General features: G+C 36.3%; 1 protein-coding gene across 2 annotated transcripts; it reads left to right on the top strand.

The window, feature by feature from the left end:
• The first annotated feature begins 1297 nt into the window (after nt 1-1297).
• Nucleotides 1298-13157, top strand: LOC127830966 (uncharacterized). Of its 2 annotated transcripts, XM_052355917.1 has the most exons (5): nt 1298-1366; nt 5349-5394; nt 8462-8561; nt 9878-9986; nt 11055-13157. In XM_052355917.1, the coding sequence occupies exons 2-5, from the start codon at nt 5388-5390 to the stop codon at nt 11547-11549; spliced, it is 711 nt and encodes a 236-aa protein (XP_052211877.1). In that variant the 5' UTR covers nt 1298-1366; nt 5349-5387; the 3' UTR covers nt 11550-13157. The 2 variants fall into 2 exon arrangements, with proteins under 2 accessions (XP_052211877.1, XP_052211876.1); XM_052355916.1 differs by lacking the exon at nt 1298-1366 and having other exon boundaries at nt 5258-5394.
• Nucleotides 13158-17085: the final 3928 nt, after the last annotated feature.

The following is a 17085-nucleotide window of genomic DNA, read 5'->3' on the forward strand; positions in this document are numbered from 1 at the left end:
CCTTAACCATGTCATTTTCATAGTTTTTTCAAAAGCATATATATCAGTCATGGCAACTCCTCCATCATCATATGATTTAATAGCAATAGTTTGTTTAATTTTTGCTGGTCCATCCCATATAAAATTGGAAAAAAGGCTATTTATTTGTTTTAAAACTTTTTCTCCTGGGCTAGGAAGAGCTACAAACAGGTGTGTAAAAAGGGGAAGTAGTAGTGATTTAACAACTGTTTTCTTTCCTAGGGGTGTTAAATTTCTTCTTTTCCAAAAATTTATGATATTGTGCAGCTTTTCCAGTTTACTCGTGAAGTTTATTTCTATTATTTTCTTTAAATCAACATCAAATAATATTCCTAAAACTTTAAAGTTTGTTGTGCCCCAGACTAGTTTATATTTAGTTTTTATTGATTGTATGCTAAACTTTTTGGAGCCAATCCATATAAGGTTTGTTTTGTCATAATTGATTTTCAATCTGATGAAATTGTTAGTTATACCGCTTATTTCCTGTAAGTTGGGATATCGGCGTCAAAACGTCGCATACCGGGTAGGTCTCTTGTATTCAATCAAATAAAGATAAATGAAAATAAGATTTCTCCAGCCATTCAATATATGAGTTGACCTCTGAAATATAACCCGGTAATTTATATATTCTAACAAAAACTGTGATATAAACAAAGTTTTAATTAAGGGAAGTGTTTTTTGAAACTAAGTTAAAGTTAAAGCTATAAGTTAATACCCGCTTCAACTTCACGGAACCATGTAAAAATGTAACATTATTTATACAATTCGTCATAAAGTTGATATAACCGGGTTATTGGGCAATATGATGGGGTGTTAACTAGGCTTACGGAGGAAGAGTGGTTAATGAAACATCAATATAATAGTGTTTTGCCAGCACGAAGTGGGAGGCACAAAGCATAGCACTTGTCCCTACTTCCGTACGTACCTACGTACGTACTTACGGACAGATGCCCGTGCTTTCCACAGCTTTTGAATTGTTATTCTCTTAAACTTTTACATGGATCTCGCTCAAAACGTTCACAATTGAATGGCCATAATGTCAAGATGATGAGAAAGAAATGAATTTTGGCAGAATTTTGAGCCTTTTTCTTTTTCCACCTCCTAAAACTTGTGTTTTCAACGCCTTTAAATGACAGGTTTATCAATATGCTTAATAACATGTACATATTTGGAAAACATTCAAGTCGGAGTGGCTAGTATAGTGGCAGAGTACCATTTAGTGCGATTGGATGACTTTCGATGTATTGTTTAAGAGTCCGATAAGTGATATTAAAGTTACTGAAACTAAGGCGATAACAAAATTGAGAAATAAAGGCTCAAAGTGTGTCATTTCATATGGAATTTGCATGTAAGTTACTTTGTTCTCCAAAAATATTTTACTATTATTGCACTCGCTGTCTTGTTTACTCGAGATCTTCAGTTCCCACGCTTATTTTGTTCACTTTAGACATTTGATGACCGCTAAATAAAAGCTTTGCAAAGATTTCACTTAAGTTGCTATGTATACATGCATACACAATCAGTTTAATAAACTTTAGTATATTACACAAAACAATCGTTAACGCAAAAAACGCTTACGTTTATTTTTTCTAAATAAATACATTTTACTTGGATGATATAAGTTAAAAATGCAGAAAAAGTACAGAAATATGCACTTGCATATCCGTTATTTAATGCTGCTTTTAATGCGCATGATGCGCACGAATTTCATTTTCGAGAAGTGTACTGTACATGTATTGCATATGACACCAGGGGCTGTCATCATCCATAGACTGATGTGATCTTCCGCCAGAAAACAACAACAACTTCATTTGTAATAGTAATCATTAACAACACAACAGAGGTCCCAAACACGAGCTTAATATGGAAAACATAGTTTTCGTTTTTAGTTGCAAAAATATATATAGGGATCTTTGTTATTCGACCAATTAGCAATTGTTTTTACTATGTCATTAGGGTTTATCAAGGGTCTATCAATGTGAATTAATAGTTAGTTGGTATACACACCCGCTGATTAATGTCTTTGCATCAGAAATCTAAACCGGTATTTATTGGCCGCCAAAAAACAATGAAACAAATGTAAAGACAAACTTAAACAATGACAATGTTGCAGTTAACGTCCTTAGGGAAAAAGGAAACGGACCTTTTCACAATACGTAATATTTATTTGTCATCGCGGCAACGGCATAATACTAGAACATGAAAGCAAAATTGTTTAACAATTGCAGCATATTTACGTTTTCGCTTCCTCATTATAAGGGAAACCATTAATTAACCCAAACTATCGGATAGTTGCGTTATATTTGGAATAATCAAAGTAATACACTCTTTGCTCTTTTTTCCCATTTTTGCAGCGTTTATTTACGCCTTTATACACATTATAGACCATGTAAAATAGAATGTTGGTTCTGTAATTCTATATTTCAACATAAAGAATATAAAATTATATATAAATATATCCGAACAGCGCTGTTGGAAAATGGGTCTTAATACGTGTGTAGTTCGCACAGGTTAATACATCTGTAGTTCGCACAGGCTAATGCATGTGTAGTTCGCACAGGCTAATACATATGTAGGTCGCACAGGCTAATACATCTGTAGTTCGCACAGGCTAATACATCTGTAGTTCGCACAGGCTAATGCATATGTAGTTCGCACAGGCTAATACATCTGTAGTTCGCACAGGCTAATACATCTGTAGTTCGCACAGGCTAATACATCTGTAGTTCGCACAGGCTAATACATCTGTAGTTCGCACAGGCTAATACATCTGTAGTTCGCACAGGCTAATACATCTGTAGTTCGCACAGGCTAATACATCTGTAGTTCGCACAGGCTAATACATCTGTAGTTCGCACAGGCTAATACATCTGTAGTTCGCACAGGCTAATACATCTGTAGTTCGCACAGGCTAATACATCTGTAGTTCGCACAGGCTAATACATCTGTAGTTCGCACAGGCTAATACATCTGTAGTTCGCACAGGCTAATGCATATGTAGTTCGCACAGGCTAATACATCTGTAGTTCGCACAGGCTAATACATCTGTAGTTCGCACAGGCTAATACATCTGTAGTTCGCACAGGCTAATACATCTGTAGTTCGCACAGGCTAATACATCTGTAGTTCGCACAGGCTAATGCATATGTAGTTCGCACAGGCTAATAAGGAAGCCATGCAGCATTTATGAAATTATTCTACTAGAGGAAAAACTTGTCTGAGCGGAAAGTGTCGTCCCTGGTTAGCCTGTGCGAACTGCAAAGGCTTATCTGGAACAACACTATACGCACATGTATTAAGTCCCATTTTTCCATTGCGATGCTCATTTAAATAAAGATATATTACTCTTGCGAAAACACGATCATTGGGTCTATTTGCTCAAAACTTCATTTGCCAGTTAAGCAAACGACCCACCGGTAGGTATAAACATTGAATGTTTATGTGTTTGGTAACCAGATAAGTGTTCGCAAATGTTTTAAAGGTGTGATAATCATATTGTTTGTTTTATGAATATTATTTCAGTCTAAAGTTTACAATTTGTTAGCTTAACTGAACGTTTAAGTTGATATCGCATACATGTTATGAGCCTTATCATGACATTTTTTACCTTGATCGGGCGGACAAACGATCCTACGGTCAGTTGTAATACACATGTGTGTGTGTTTCACAATTTGTAAGTAATGGTAATTCAGCACATAAGGCTGCATTATGTAAGGAACCTGCCAAGCACGAAAAAAGGCTGCGCGTTGTTTTGTTTGTTTAGTTTAATTTTTCGCCTTTTTAGTTGGTCGCGTTAGCGGCCGACTAAGTTTACAGCGCATGTTTTGCAAATCATTATGTGCTAGGCTAGCTTAGCTACGCTAAGGACTGTAACTCATTAAGCTAGGAAGGATTACCGCTGCCTGTCTGCACAACAGACGACGAATGCTTATGAGCGTCTGCTCTACTACTGCAGTGGGTGTATTTACCAGCTTGTAAGTCGACATTGGCCAGTCTAGTGTTTATCATTGATATCTGTACATATTGCCTGCTTTCAGGGAAAATGGGGCTTAATGCATGTCAAATAAGATTAGCCTGTGAACACTGATTAGCCTGTGCAATGCACACAAGCTAATCAAGGACGACACCAGCGAACAACTTCAGTGCCTTCAGCGCTTTGATTTCAACATTATTTCAGTGGTGGTCACTTAACCCACTCACACTCTTCCGGGATAATCTTGTTTACGAGTACACATACTTATGTCAGTAACTGATAAATGCCCTACTTGAATAAGATGTAGGTTTAGAATGACCGTATAGTTTAAATGATATAAATCCCCTCAAGATTATGTGGCCGGGGATCGACTCGGCGGTACTTAGATATGTAGTCCGGAGCTAGCCTGCTTAGACTTCAACGATATAATTTTGATCCAAAGGAACCAGTGCACGTTTGCTAATGAGACCTTTATGTGGACTATTAAACAATTTACAAGACAATCATGTTTTGGTTGCCTTGTCCAAACTGATAGCTGGCGGAGGCTACTTAACAGTGGCGACTGTTTCCGACGTATGCAATTTATTGACAAATTTAAGAAATCCTCTCCCTCGTCCGCGTTCTGTGAACACTTGGTTTAATTCACATTCCGCACATGATAATCAGTGACGACACTTTCCATATAAACTGGATAGTGGCTTAGATGATAGTCGTTTAGAAGAGACTTCCTTTAAACCAAAAAAGCATGAAGCGTAAAGTTTCGTCTACGATTAGCATGCGGTGTCTGCACACGCTGATCTGGGCTGACACTTCACGCACACGCACTATGTCTCGTTTTCACGCTGATCTGTGCAGACACTTTACGCACACGCATTATGCCCCGTTTTCAAGCTGATCTGGGTAGACACTTTACGCACACGCATTATGTCCCGTTTTCACGCTGTTCTGTGCTGACACTTTACGCACACGCATTATGCCCCGTTTTCAAGCTGATCTGGGTAGACACTTTACGCACGTGCATTATGTCCCGTTTTCACGCTGTTCTGTGCTGACACTTTACGCACACGCATTATGCCCCGTGTTCACGCTCGTGTTCACGCTGATCTGGGTAGACACTTTACGCACGTGCAATATGCCCCGTTTTCACGCTGATCTGGGCTGACACTTTACACACATGCATTATGCCCCGTTTTCACGCTGATCTGGGCAGATACTTTACGCACATGCAATATGCCCCATTTTCCCAAAGCGAGGCGCACGTGTCGATATTCCCATTTGAAACCAACACAAGCATGCGCGTATTTAGAACACTCACCATTGATTTTCTCATTCTGACAATTTACTTCCCTGCTTTCAGAGACATGCTAGATCGATAACGACGGATTAAACTAACAAGATGGATGGTGAGTTGTTATTTATCTTTTGTGTTATACTAGTGTAATATATAATAATTCATGTATGTATCGTAGCAATCAAACATTTTACTTCTTTGTATAACTATATTTTTTATAATAATAACCTGTGTACTTTGTAAACACTGTATGCTTGCTGTGTCCACTTGGGCTTTTAGCCTTCTGAATGTATTGTTTAATAAACCATTATACTGTTAAGGTAACATTTACGGAATTTTCACTATTTACTGAAACCTATAATAGTTGTATTTGGCGCATGTTCATTCGGATCTATAAATAATCTTGTCATATCAATTAGCGGAAACATGCGTGCTAATTAGTTGTATAGCACGTACTTGTATGTACGTGAATAACGTCTTACAAGTCAGACAATAAACTGTGCAAAGTTGTTTTTCTCCTATCTTACGGACCAATACTTTTTGGTAAACTGCGCAATTTAGAAAAAGTATGTAAACATACTTCGACTTTGGCCAAATTGAACTGGGCCGCGCTCCGAAGCTTAAGCAGGTATTGGGCCCATTTTGGGAACACATTTGAGCCTCGTTCTGGGAAAACGTGGCTTAAAGCAGTCCACACAGGATAATCAAGGACGATACTTTCGACTTAAACTGTATTTTCCCTTAAAAGACACTTTCTTAAAACTACACAAAAGCAAAAAGTCCCTTAAATAGCTCATGCGGACTGCGCATGTTAATCTGGGACGATACTTTACGCACATACATTATGCCCCTTTTACTATGAGCGCTGCCCATTTGTATTTTAAAGTACCTTTACCACGATTATGGGTGCAGACTGGGTCTTAATGGTATAACAACCCCTTCAACCCATACAAAAGCTTATACCGTGTCCAAATATGGCTTGCTGGTACTTGTATTGAACGGATGTCATGGGTCCCATAAAAATTCTGATATGGGCATAGCTATTGTTTATGGGACCGACGAACATACGGCACTTTTTCGCATCATGTAGACTCTTTTGCGGGATGCTGGCATAAACTAGTTTCTGTTAAGTGGGAAATTACCACTTCAGTCCTCTATTAAACAACTTTCTTAATCTCGAAAATAACAATTGATATTGTCATCTCGGTCAAGTTTCTAAAACTTTATTAGTACATGTTATTGTTAACCAAGTCAGAAATTATATTGAAATTGTAGATTTAGTCACGGAATTTTGTTTTTCACAATACATAACAATTTATCACTCAATAAATCGATACTTATTTATTTATTGGTACACATGCATCAAAACATGGCCTAAACAATAGTAATCTGTACTTATAAATGATTATATTTTTCAGAAACAACAGGAAAAGACTGTTCTGAAAAAGATGAATATTTTTTTTATTTTTTTCGACTGCAACATTTTATTTTCAATATAAAGTAATACATTCATACATGTTTTATATGTAGCAGTTCATTTACATGTACTTGAAGAGAGTATACAAACATAGTTGTATTAAAAACATTCAAATACAACACATATTTAAAAAATAAAACACTTCAAAGAAGGTGTTTTACATACTTACTAAATATAATTGTGCATGATAGTACGTAATTATTCTTTCTATATTATATTGCACATATATATGAAAGATAACGTAAGTGTTGAATTGCGAAATGTATAATTGTCTGATAATGCAGATTTAACAAAATATAGATTTAATAAAGAAAGTTTTCAACACGTTATATTTAAAGAAAAATACATGTATAATATTAAATCATAAAACACACTTGTGTGACGCAATCAGAGATGAAGAGATCAAACGCAAAAAAAAATCAAAACATCTAAGGGTACCTATTATGATACTTTTAATTATGTGTTGAAAGAAAAATAGCAATAAGAAAAAGAAAAGATATACAGGTGTAACTACGACAATCCTCACGTTTAAATTCTAAGTCTGTGATAAAATGGTAATAAAAAGTTCCCATTCTTTAGCAAAGGATGCTATATTTTGTTTTTTGAAATTAAAATTTTTCTCAAGGTATCATATTAATATTTTACGTATTTCTTGGCTCCTGCTATGCTTGGAATGAATTTATTTGTTTTACACTTGTATAAGTATAGCTTTAAAAATAAAATTGCATTATTTATGGTACTAGCAGACATTATTAAATATCCAAGAAGACAAATTGTCTGATCAATAAATGGAAAAGATTGTCCGGGTAACATTTCGTCAATAATTGTTTTGGATATCTGACATTCCCAGAATAAATGTTCTAAAGTTGTATCACTTTGTTTGCAAACAGAACGTATTGGATCATTAGTAATTTTTATTTTATTTAAGAGACTATTTGTTCCAAGTATTCTGTGAGTTTTTTCTATATTGGAACCACTGCACTTTTACGTCATTGGTTATTAAAAAGGGTAGCTCAAATATGCAATTCCATTCTTTCTCATTAATTGTGGCATTAAGTTTAGTACACCATTTTGCTTTTACTGATGGTTGTTCATTAATTTTATTTATAATTGTGTATAGTCTTTTTGCTCCAGATTCTTTTATATATGTTAACATTGAATCGTGACAACGTCGAGGTTTTACAATTGTCGTACAGTTTGTGCGTTTCCATTACTTAAGCTTCAATATTTCAAGGAAAAAATATTTAGTTTACTTTGACCCTCTTTGTTGACAAGGGATATATAATGCATCGTAACCGACATCAGATCATTTGGATGGGATGGCGGTGGTGGGGGGGGGGGGAGCTCCCAAGAGGTGTGACCTTAAAACCAAGAGGTGTGACCTTAAAAGAAATGGACACACATATGACTGTTTGCTTGGTACGATACGGCGAAGGAAGATCACTTAAAATCTATATCGTATATTTCCCCAGCAATAACATATAGGGCACATATGGGAGAGTTAAAACCAAAGGAAAACAGTTTTGAGTCAAAGCTACTTTTTGTGAGAATTAATATCATTGAAATGAAGTAACAACAGTTAAGAAAATACAGATTATCATTTATTTCACCAAAAATAGTACAAAGTGCAAAATAACCTATGCCCATATGGTCTACTCTATCATTATTGGCGTTCCTGTATATTTGGTATCGTCTGCTCCAGATTGCAACCTGGTTTTAGCGGTCGGGCTATCATTTCTTTTCTACGTCGTCGGATTCGTCTCGTCTTCGTTACTGCTACTATTCGTACCAAAACTGTACAGGTAAGTCTCGTCTTCGTTACTGCTACAGTTCGTTCCAAAACTGTACAGGTAAGTCACGTCTTCGATACTGCTACTGTTCGTACCCAAACTGTACAGGAAAGTCTCGGCTTCGTAAATGTTGGTATCCAAACTGTACAGGTAGGTCTTGTTTTCGTTACTGTTACTTTCCGTACCCAAAATGTGTAGGTAAGTCACATCTTCGTCACTGCTACTGTTACTTTCCCAACTGTACAGGTCAGCACTGCGACTGTTCGAACCCAAACTGTGTAGGTAAGTCACATCTTCGTTACTGCTACTGTTCGTTTCTCAAACTGTACAGGTAAGTACTGCTACTGTTCGTACCCAAACTGTACAGATAAGTACTGCTACTGTTCGTACCAAAACTGTGTAGGTAGTATTGCTACATTTCGTACCCGAACTGTACAGGTAATTACTGCTACTGTTACTGTTCGTACCCAAACTGTACAGGTAATTACTGCTACTGTTACTGTTCGTACCCAAACTGTACAGGTAAGTACTGCTACTGTTCGTAGCCAAACTGTGTAGGTAAGTACTGCTACTGTTTGTACCCAAACTATACAGGTAAGTACTGCTACTTTTCGTACCTAAACTATACAGGTAAGTACTGCTACTGTTTGTACCCAAACTGTACAGGTAAGTACTGCTTCCGTTTGTACCCAAGCTTTGTACGTGTCAGTATCAACGCACACTTCAAAATAGCCGCGCACTTCATTTCACAATTGTTATTACTTGTTCTAAGTTATTTAAAATTAAACCATGCTGGACACAGTTATTCTCCGCATTATGTATTTAGATCTTATTTCTTGATTTGACCTTGAACTGTGATCTTAACCTAGACATATTTCTTGCATTTGCCACTTCATCACGAAAAAAGTCACTCATCGAAAGTAATATGGAACCGATCGAAGTAAATGTTAAGTTTTTTTTATGAAACATTTGACAACCTGTTGTTTGCACTGTGACTTTTAGCGTGGAATATGGTGCCTGGTTTGTGTGTAAGATACTCGGTCGCACCATGCTTATCACATCTACATTTATTTTGAAATCCATCGATTCTGGAAAAAGTTATTACCCCGATTGACCTTGACCTCGGACTAAAAACATTGGAGACTCAGTCTCACCATGAACACAGACATCGCTAAGTTACTTGTAGTTAAAAATCCATCAATGCTTATCCTTGGGACAAAAATGTACCGCTGTCGTTAGCACCAATACCGTCTGCTTATGTGTGCGCACAAACGGTTATTTTTTACGTGCACATTATTAGTCTTAATGATTGATCTTGAAATTTTAAGGAAACTGGCAGGCGTTGTGAAGAAATGTCGACGATCTTGCACGGCCCAAAGTACTCACGTACCTACACAGCCGGTCGTACGGAGTAGCAACTACACAGAAATTGATGACGTAATGTTTGCTATTTATAGAAGAATGAATGAGTTAATGAAGAGTGAATGAATGGATGAATGGGTGAATATATTAATTAATGAATGAGTGAATAATTCAATCATTGAATGAATGAGTAAGAAAGGAAGATTTCATTGTTTGTAAATACATACTTATTACATAATAATGCTTTGGGTAACTTAAAGAACAATTGTTCAGTATGGTTAAAGGGGCCTTTTCACAGATTTTGGCATTTTTTAACTTATTCATTAAATGCTTTATATTGATAAATATAATCATTGGATCGTAAAAGCACCAGTAAAAAATCAAGAATAAAATTTAAAAAAGGAAAAGAACATTGCCCGGAGCAGGTTTCGAACCAGTGACCCCTGGAGTCCTGCCAGAGTCCTGAAGTAAAAACGCTTTAGCCTACTGAGCTATTCCGCCGAGTACACATTCTTGACGTATTTTATACGTTATATAAGCAATCTTCGTAGTTTAACAAAATTTAACGACAAAAACAGAACTCTCCAAATTATTCAATCGTTTCGCGTTGCAACGCTTTATAATTTTTAGGTTTTAAAATCGTCAAAAGATGCATATAATGGCTATATAAGAGCATGGTTAATGTTCAGTATTACTGTTTCCTTACAAATATCAAAACTAAAACGAAAATTTGCGGATCTGAAACAACTTTTTTCAATTTTGTCAATTTACCAAAGCGTGAAAAGATCCCTTTAAGGCAGAGGAAAAATGAAAATCAAATTTCGAATAAACACATGTTACTTTAAAGATAGAATCATCCTATCGATATGACACTTTGCGTTTTGCATTTTAACCCATTTATGCCTAGCGTCTAGAAAAAAGGCCTTGGCAAACAGCGTAGACCCAGATGAGACGCCGCATGATGCGGCGTCTCATCTGGGTCTGCGCTGTTTGCGTAAAGGAATTTCTGTAAGAAATATTCTTATTATAGAATTAAATATACTAGAAATCCCTTATTTTGGAAATAAATTGATCCAATTTGGAAGGATGGAAGAGTCCACTAGGCATAAATGGGTTAATTTCCAATGTTTACGTTCTTTACAGTCAAAAACAAAAACGTTTACCAACGCGAGCTACCCGATTAAAGCAGTGAAGAACCAAGCACCTCCTAAAGAACAAGGCCGGAAGTTAGCTTATTACAACTTGGCTCCCGGCGAAACTAATGCAAACAACTACGAAGATCTTGAAACGAAGAAACCCGCGTCTTTCCATGAACCGGAAGAAAACAAGCACGTGTACCGCATCGTTGAGCCGGGCTCTAGCAAGAATCTCGAGGTGAAGCTGGTATCTGGACCGGAAGAGGCGATCAGCGCGGATCCCAGTCACGTTTACTTCATTCTTGAGCCGGGGACCAATAAGGTCAAGCCGGTTCATATGGGAACCGACCCATCGGAATCTATGAAGCCTGACCACGTTTATTTCGTTCTTGAGCCCAACTCGGCGGCGAATTCCGGACCGGAAGCGGAACCGTACGCCGTAAACGACCTTCACGCCGACCACGCATACTTTATACTGGAGAAACAGCCGGCCAGTAAATAACAGGAACGTGTCTAGGGTAGGAAGCCGCGTACGCTCGCTTTCGCTGATCATGAGATGCAATATTTAAATATGAATCCTAATTCTTATATGTCGAGGGCGGCTGAACGTGAAATTGTTGAAATCTGCTTTACGTTTGTATTGTATGCTATGCTAAAACACATTATGTAAACATATGTAAATATGCGTTGGGTGGTACGCCTAGTATACATATGAGACTGAAGTTAAAGTCATGTTCAATCATCGCTCTGAAAGAAAAAACGAATCTCATTGTGAAAGTACGAATACTACGTTTCTTTTCTTCTCAAATCGCAGCAATATTTTTTCACATTCACAGAAGATGTGTTCACACAAAAATTTTAATACGAAAATAACCGTGCGCAAACTATAATTATTATGTGAAAGAAGCTTACGCATTCACGCGTTCTAACCCCTACACTTACCCTTAGTCGCGTTCTGAGAAAACTGGGTTTAATGCATGTGCGTAAAGTGTCGTGCCGGATTAGCCTGTGCAGTCCGCACAGGCTAATCAGGGACGACACTTTCCGCCTGTACTGGATTTTTGTGTAGAAGAGACTTCCTTTTAACGAAAAATACCATAAAAGCGGAAAGTGTCGTCCCTGATTAGCCTGTGCGGACTGCACAGGCTAATCTGGTACGACACTTTACGCACATGCAATAAACCCAGTTTTCACAGAACGCGTCTCACCCTCGATCTTGGATAAGACGTAGTCCCCCGGCAATGGAATACATGATACATGCTCTCGGGAAGGAACTGGCCTACTATGGTGTCCATACCTTTTCGGCAGTGCGTTCGCCTACGTATTGGGAGGTCTTGCGTTCGAGTCCAGAGTCACGCACGGAGGAGCTTGTTTTGATAAGGCCGCATGCCCACCAAGCAGACATGTGTGGTACCGATTGCTTTCCTGTCGAACTCCGGGAATATGAGAAGTGTATCAGAAGCAAATATGAGTCGTGTTCTGAGAAAACTGGACATCATGCATGTGCGTAAAGTGTCGTCCCAGATTAGCATGTGCAGTGAGCACAGGCTAATCAGGGACGACACTTTCCACTTTTATGACATTTTTCGTTTAAATGATGTCTCTTCTTAGCAAAAATCCAATTTAGGCGGAAAGTGTCGTCCCTGATTAGCCTGTGCGGACTGCACAGGCTAATCTGGGACGACACTTTACGCACATGCATTATGCCCAGTTTTCTCAGAACGCTTCTCATATGTTCGTCAGTAAATATATCTTATAATCGCAACAACAACTGTCTGGACTTAAATCGCGCGTGGTGTCATCATAATAAAACAAATACTTTGTTTTGAATAAATTTACATTTTTATAGAAATTGTATAATATGATTGTTTTTCATCTTATATATGTTTGTACATAGAAAATACAATTTAAGAACGTTTGTAAACTATAATTTAGTGTTTTGTAAGTTCATATTTGTGTTTTTACTTTGACTGCGAAAGGTTTTATGATTGCTGCAAACTTATTAGAGAGCACTGCAAATGGCGACGAATGTCAAAACATTGTTTGACAGTGTTTTGTGTTTATAATTTTATACATTTAAATGATATTGTGCAATACATTTTATTTCAGATTCTCTGGTCATGTATTTCTTGTGTTTCTGGTGCTGGTAAATACTTTTTGTAAGTAAACACTTGCTCGGCAAGCTCGCCTTTTCCTACGCCATTTCGGAGTCGTCTGATACCGCATATCAAAAGTAACCAATATAAATTAATAATAATAAAATAATAATAATAATAAAAGCTTTATTTACAGAAGGTTACACATACTGACAATGACACATGATACATATTATGCAGATGAATCAATACTTTTTTACAATGTGGCCTTCTTAATATAACATAGATATATAGGTCTGTAACAAGTAAAACATTCAAACAATATTTTTTTACACCCATACATAACACACATTTTGCCTTTTAGACAGACACACGTGAAATATCATTGATTATAAAATAACATGACATCATTATTTAGAAAATAAATATGTTTTATATTGCCTTTTAAATGCAGAGATAGAGCATGCCATTCTTATTCCAATTGGTATACTGTTCCAAATATCCATGCTATGGTATGAAAAAGCTCTTTTCTTATAGCCTGTATTCGCTTTGGTATTAACAACATCGTAATGGGTGGCAGATCTTAAGTTATATTTATGATTTCGAGAAACAGTTATAATATCATTTAAATATTTTGGAGTTCAAAACTGCGATTTGGAATACGGATGGGCACGAATAAAAGCACAGTGTTATACATAACAAATATACAATTGGCATGAGAGCTATATTTTGCAGTGCTGTTTTTGCGTTGTTTATTGCCACATTTTACAGGGACACTTTTGATCGGATAGTTTTACAACGACTTCTTTGATTGGACAGTAATACATCGGCAAAGTTGGTCTTCGTTTATACGAAGATCAGAGAGTATCTTGTTAGAATTTAGTGATTCAGTGATTTAATTGTAATGGCCAAGTTTACGATGAGAACGAAGAACAATTATTTGAAGCCATGGTAAATAGACAGTTGACTTATGCAGGAAACGCCAATAATAAACCATTAAGACCAGGAAATTATATAATCATACATAATGAAGTAAGTTTCTTTTAACGTGATAAACTTTTTTCTTTCTCTTCCCTATGCTTCCCACATATATAGTACATTAAACAGATATTTAAACTACCGGGACCATTGTTATGAGTTTTCATTGTCGAAGATCTGCCTCGTTATAAAATCTCTACAAGCCACATGATGATGATCAATATACGCTTATGGTAGTTAGGCAGGGTTTTTAGCGTAGAAAAGGTTTACTTATAATAATTTGAAACGCTATACATGAATGTATGTAACAAGTTGCGGTTAAATACATAAACGTTGTCTCAGAGTCGAGATTATAGGAACAATACACGTAATAAGACAACAGCTAACAACGTGTATAGGTCCCTGCATAAAACAAGCATTTTTTCGATGTTCTTGAAAATTATATGCACACAAACAGTCTCAAATGCAGTTTTTCATGAATGGTGTTCAGCTCTAACCACTGTAGTATGAATGGTGTTGAGCTCGTTCTCAATTTTGCCTTAAGAATAAATAATAGTAATAATAATTATTTTTTTTATTGTTTACATAATTCTAATTGTTCAGTTTTTTGTATATAAGTTGATTTCTGATTTCTAAGGGAGCGAAATCATCACGGGCACTTTTAAACGGACTGTAGCGGTTACCTCCCCTATCGTTTTTATGTTAGTTTCCGATGTGCTCGATCGAACCAGTCAAATATGGAGGTTTATGAAAACTGAGTTCTTAACTACAGCTACACATATAGCAATTCAGTCTGGGTGTTCAAATATAATGCCTTAATAATACCATGCTTATTATGTGCCTTATATCAGCAACGTATACATGTCTTCATTGCGCAAAACACACTCTTAAAAAATGAGCACGTTGCGTGAATAAATAGCAAGTTAAAGTTATGATTCCTGACATGAACAAATATTTGCATGTATCTGATTAAGTTATCTAGACTTATAATATTTCATTCATTTTCCAGAAACAAAACACAATTAAATTCTACAAGATAAACGTAAAAACAACAATACGTATTCGTTTATGTACACATTAACAATATACATTATGAAATGGAATGTTTACACAATCATTATTATTTGGTATAAACTGTTCGCTGAGAATGCCAATCCCATGCTCCTATAGTAACTTTAAAAAAATGTAAATGTCGAATTTAAAAATAAATAATTAGTATTGTTTATATCGGCCATTTGTTTGCGCAGAGAACGGAAACGAACTATTTTTATTTTGACTTACGCTGCCGGTAAGTACAGCAATATCACTCCCAGTCGAGAAGCTGAACCGCTTAGTTCAAACAATCAACATGGATACTACTTCATCTTCAAGTATTGAAACTAACGGTGAGTTTAATTATAAGGTTTCGTTGCATGGATGGAGATGATGATGATGATGATGATGATGATGATGATGATGATGATGATGATGATGATGATGATGATGATGATGATGATATGAATGAGGCCTTACGTTATGGTGATAATTAAGATGATAAAAGTGATGTATTTGTAATTACTATTAATTTTGAAAGCACGCGAACTTGTAAATATTATATTTGAAACATGGAAATTATCAGTCTGTACAACGTACATGAATATAATGAACTATTAACTATTTTTGTAGAGACAATGGCCGGATTGTTAAGAATTATTGACAACTTCGACGAAACAAGCATTTGCAGGTACGTGTGTTATAATTATTTAGTTTCACAAAATTATTCTTACAATTATTCTAATTCAACAGCCTTGACGAGGAATTTTTGTAATGATTATCTATGTAAAAACATCGATAGGCTAAGTATTAGCGTTTTCTAGTTTATGTTTTATTTATATGTTGAAACAAATACAACAATATGGCAAGCGGTTCGACGCATAATCCCAAGAAACTAGGTTTCTCATGAGAACCTAGGTTCTCAGAATGAGAACCTATGTCCTCATGAGAACCTCGGTTTTCAAATGAGAACCTAGGTTATTGTGAAAACCTAGGATACCAAACGAGAACTTAAGTTCTCAGAATGAGAACCTAGGTTCTCATGAGAACCTAAGTTCGTTCTATGTGTCTATGAGAACCTAGGTTCTCATGAAAAACCTAGTTTCTCATGAGAGCCTAGGTTCTCAAGCGTAAACTAAGGTTTTCAAATGAAAACCTAGGTTCTCATGAGAACCGAGGTTCTCATGAGAAACCTGGTTTCTTGGGATTTCATAAACCTAGTTTCTCATGAGAACCTAGGTTCTCATGAGAAACCTAGTTTCTTGGGATTATGCGTCGAACCGCTTGCCATAATTAACCTCCAGTTGTCTCTCATTGCTTGGTACACGCTGGCGGCATATGTGTAAAATGATAAGAAATAGGCGTGAAACCGTGAATGTTACTCCCCAAAAACATTTTTTGAACAATGTTCAGACAATGCTCAGTAATATTCAACGAAACTTGGAGGAAACTTCTTGAGGAATGAAATTTGTAAAGTAATCGGTCGACATTGGTCTGAACACGTAAATAAAAAATTAAACTGTTTATGAAATACATCTTTAATTGTAAATATTATTTTGAGACTAAAAATTGAAACAAATTCAGATCAATCGTTACATAATACATTGTTACAGCATTAAATGAGTTTCAGGTATTCAGTTCCCTTGTTCGGGCCTCAAACGACTGTATGGTACAGTTTTCTATTTTAAGTATGTCTGTGATATAGTAAGCAATCATTATGGTATAAATAAAAGTTTTATCTCTATTGATAATGTGTAATAATGTATTATTCAATCGTAAGATATCGGCAACACTGCAAGAAAAACTTATGCACTAAAGACTTTGCAAACATATTTCAATAACTTGAGATATATGCACAAATAAAGTTCTTAACGGCGTGTTTTCATTCTGTCCAGCCCGTGTGTAATCATATGTGAACCCCATTGATCCTGC

This window comes from Dreissena polymorpha, chromosome 5, assembly GCF_020536995.1.
Source record: "Dreissena polymorpha isolate Duluth1 chromosome 5, UMN_Dpol_1.0, whole genome shotgun sequence".
Taxonomy (NCBI): Eukaryota; Metazoa; Mollusca; class Bivalvia; order Myida; family Dreissenidae; genus Dreissena; species Dreissena polymorpha.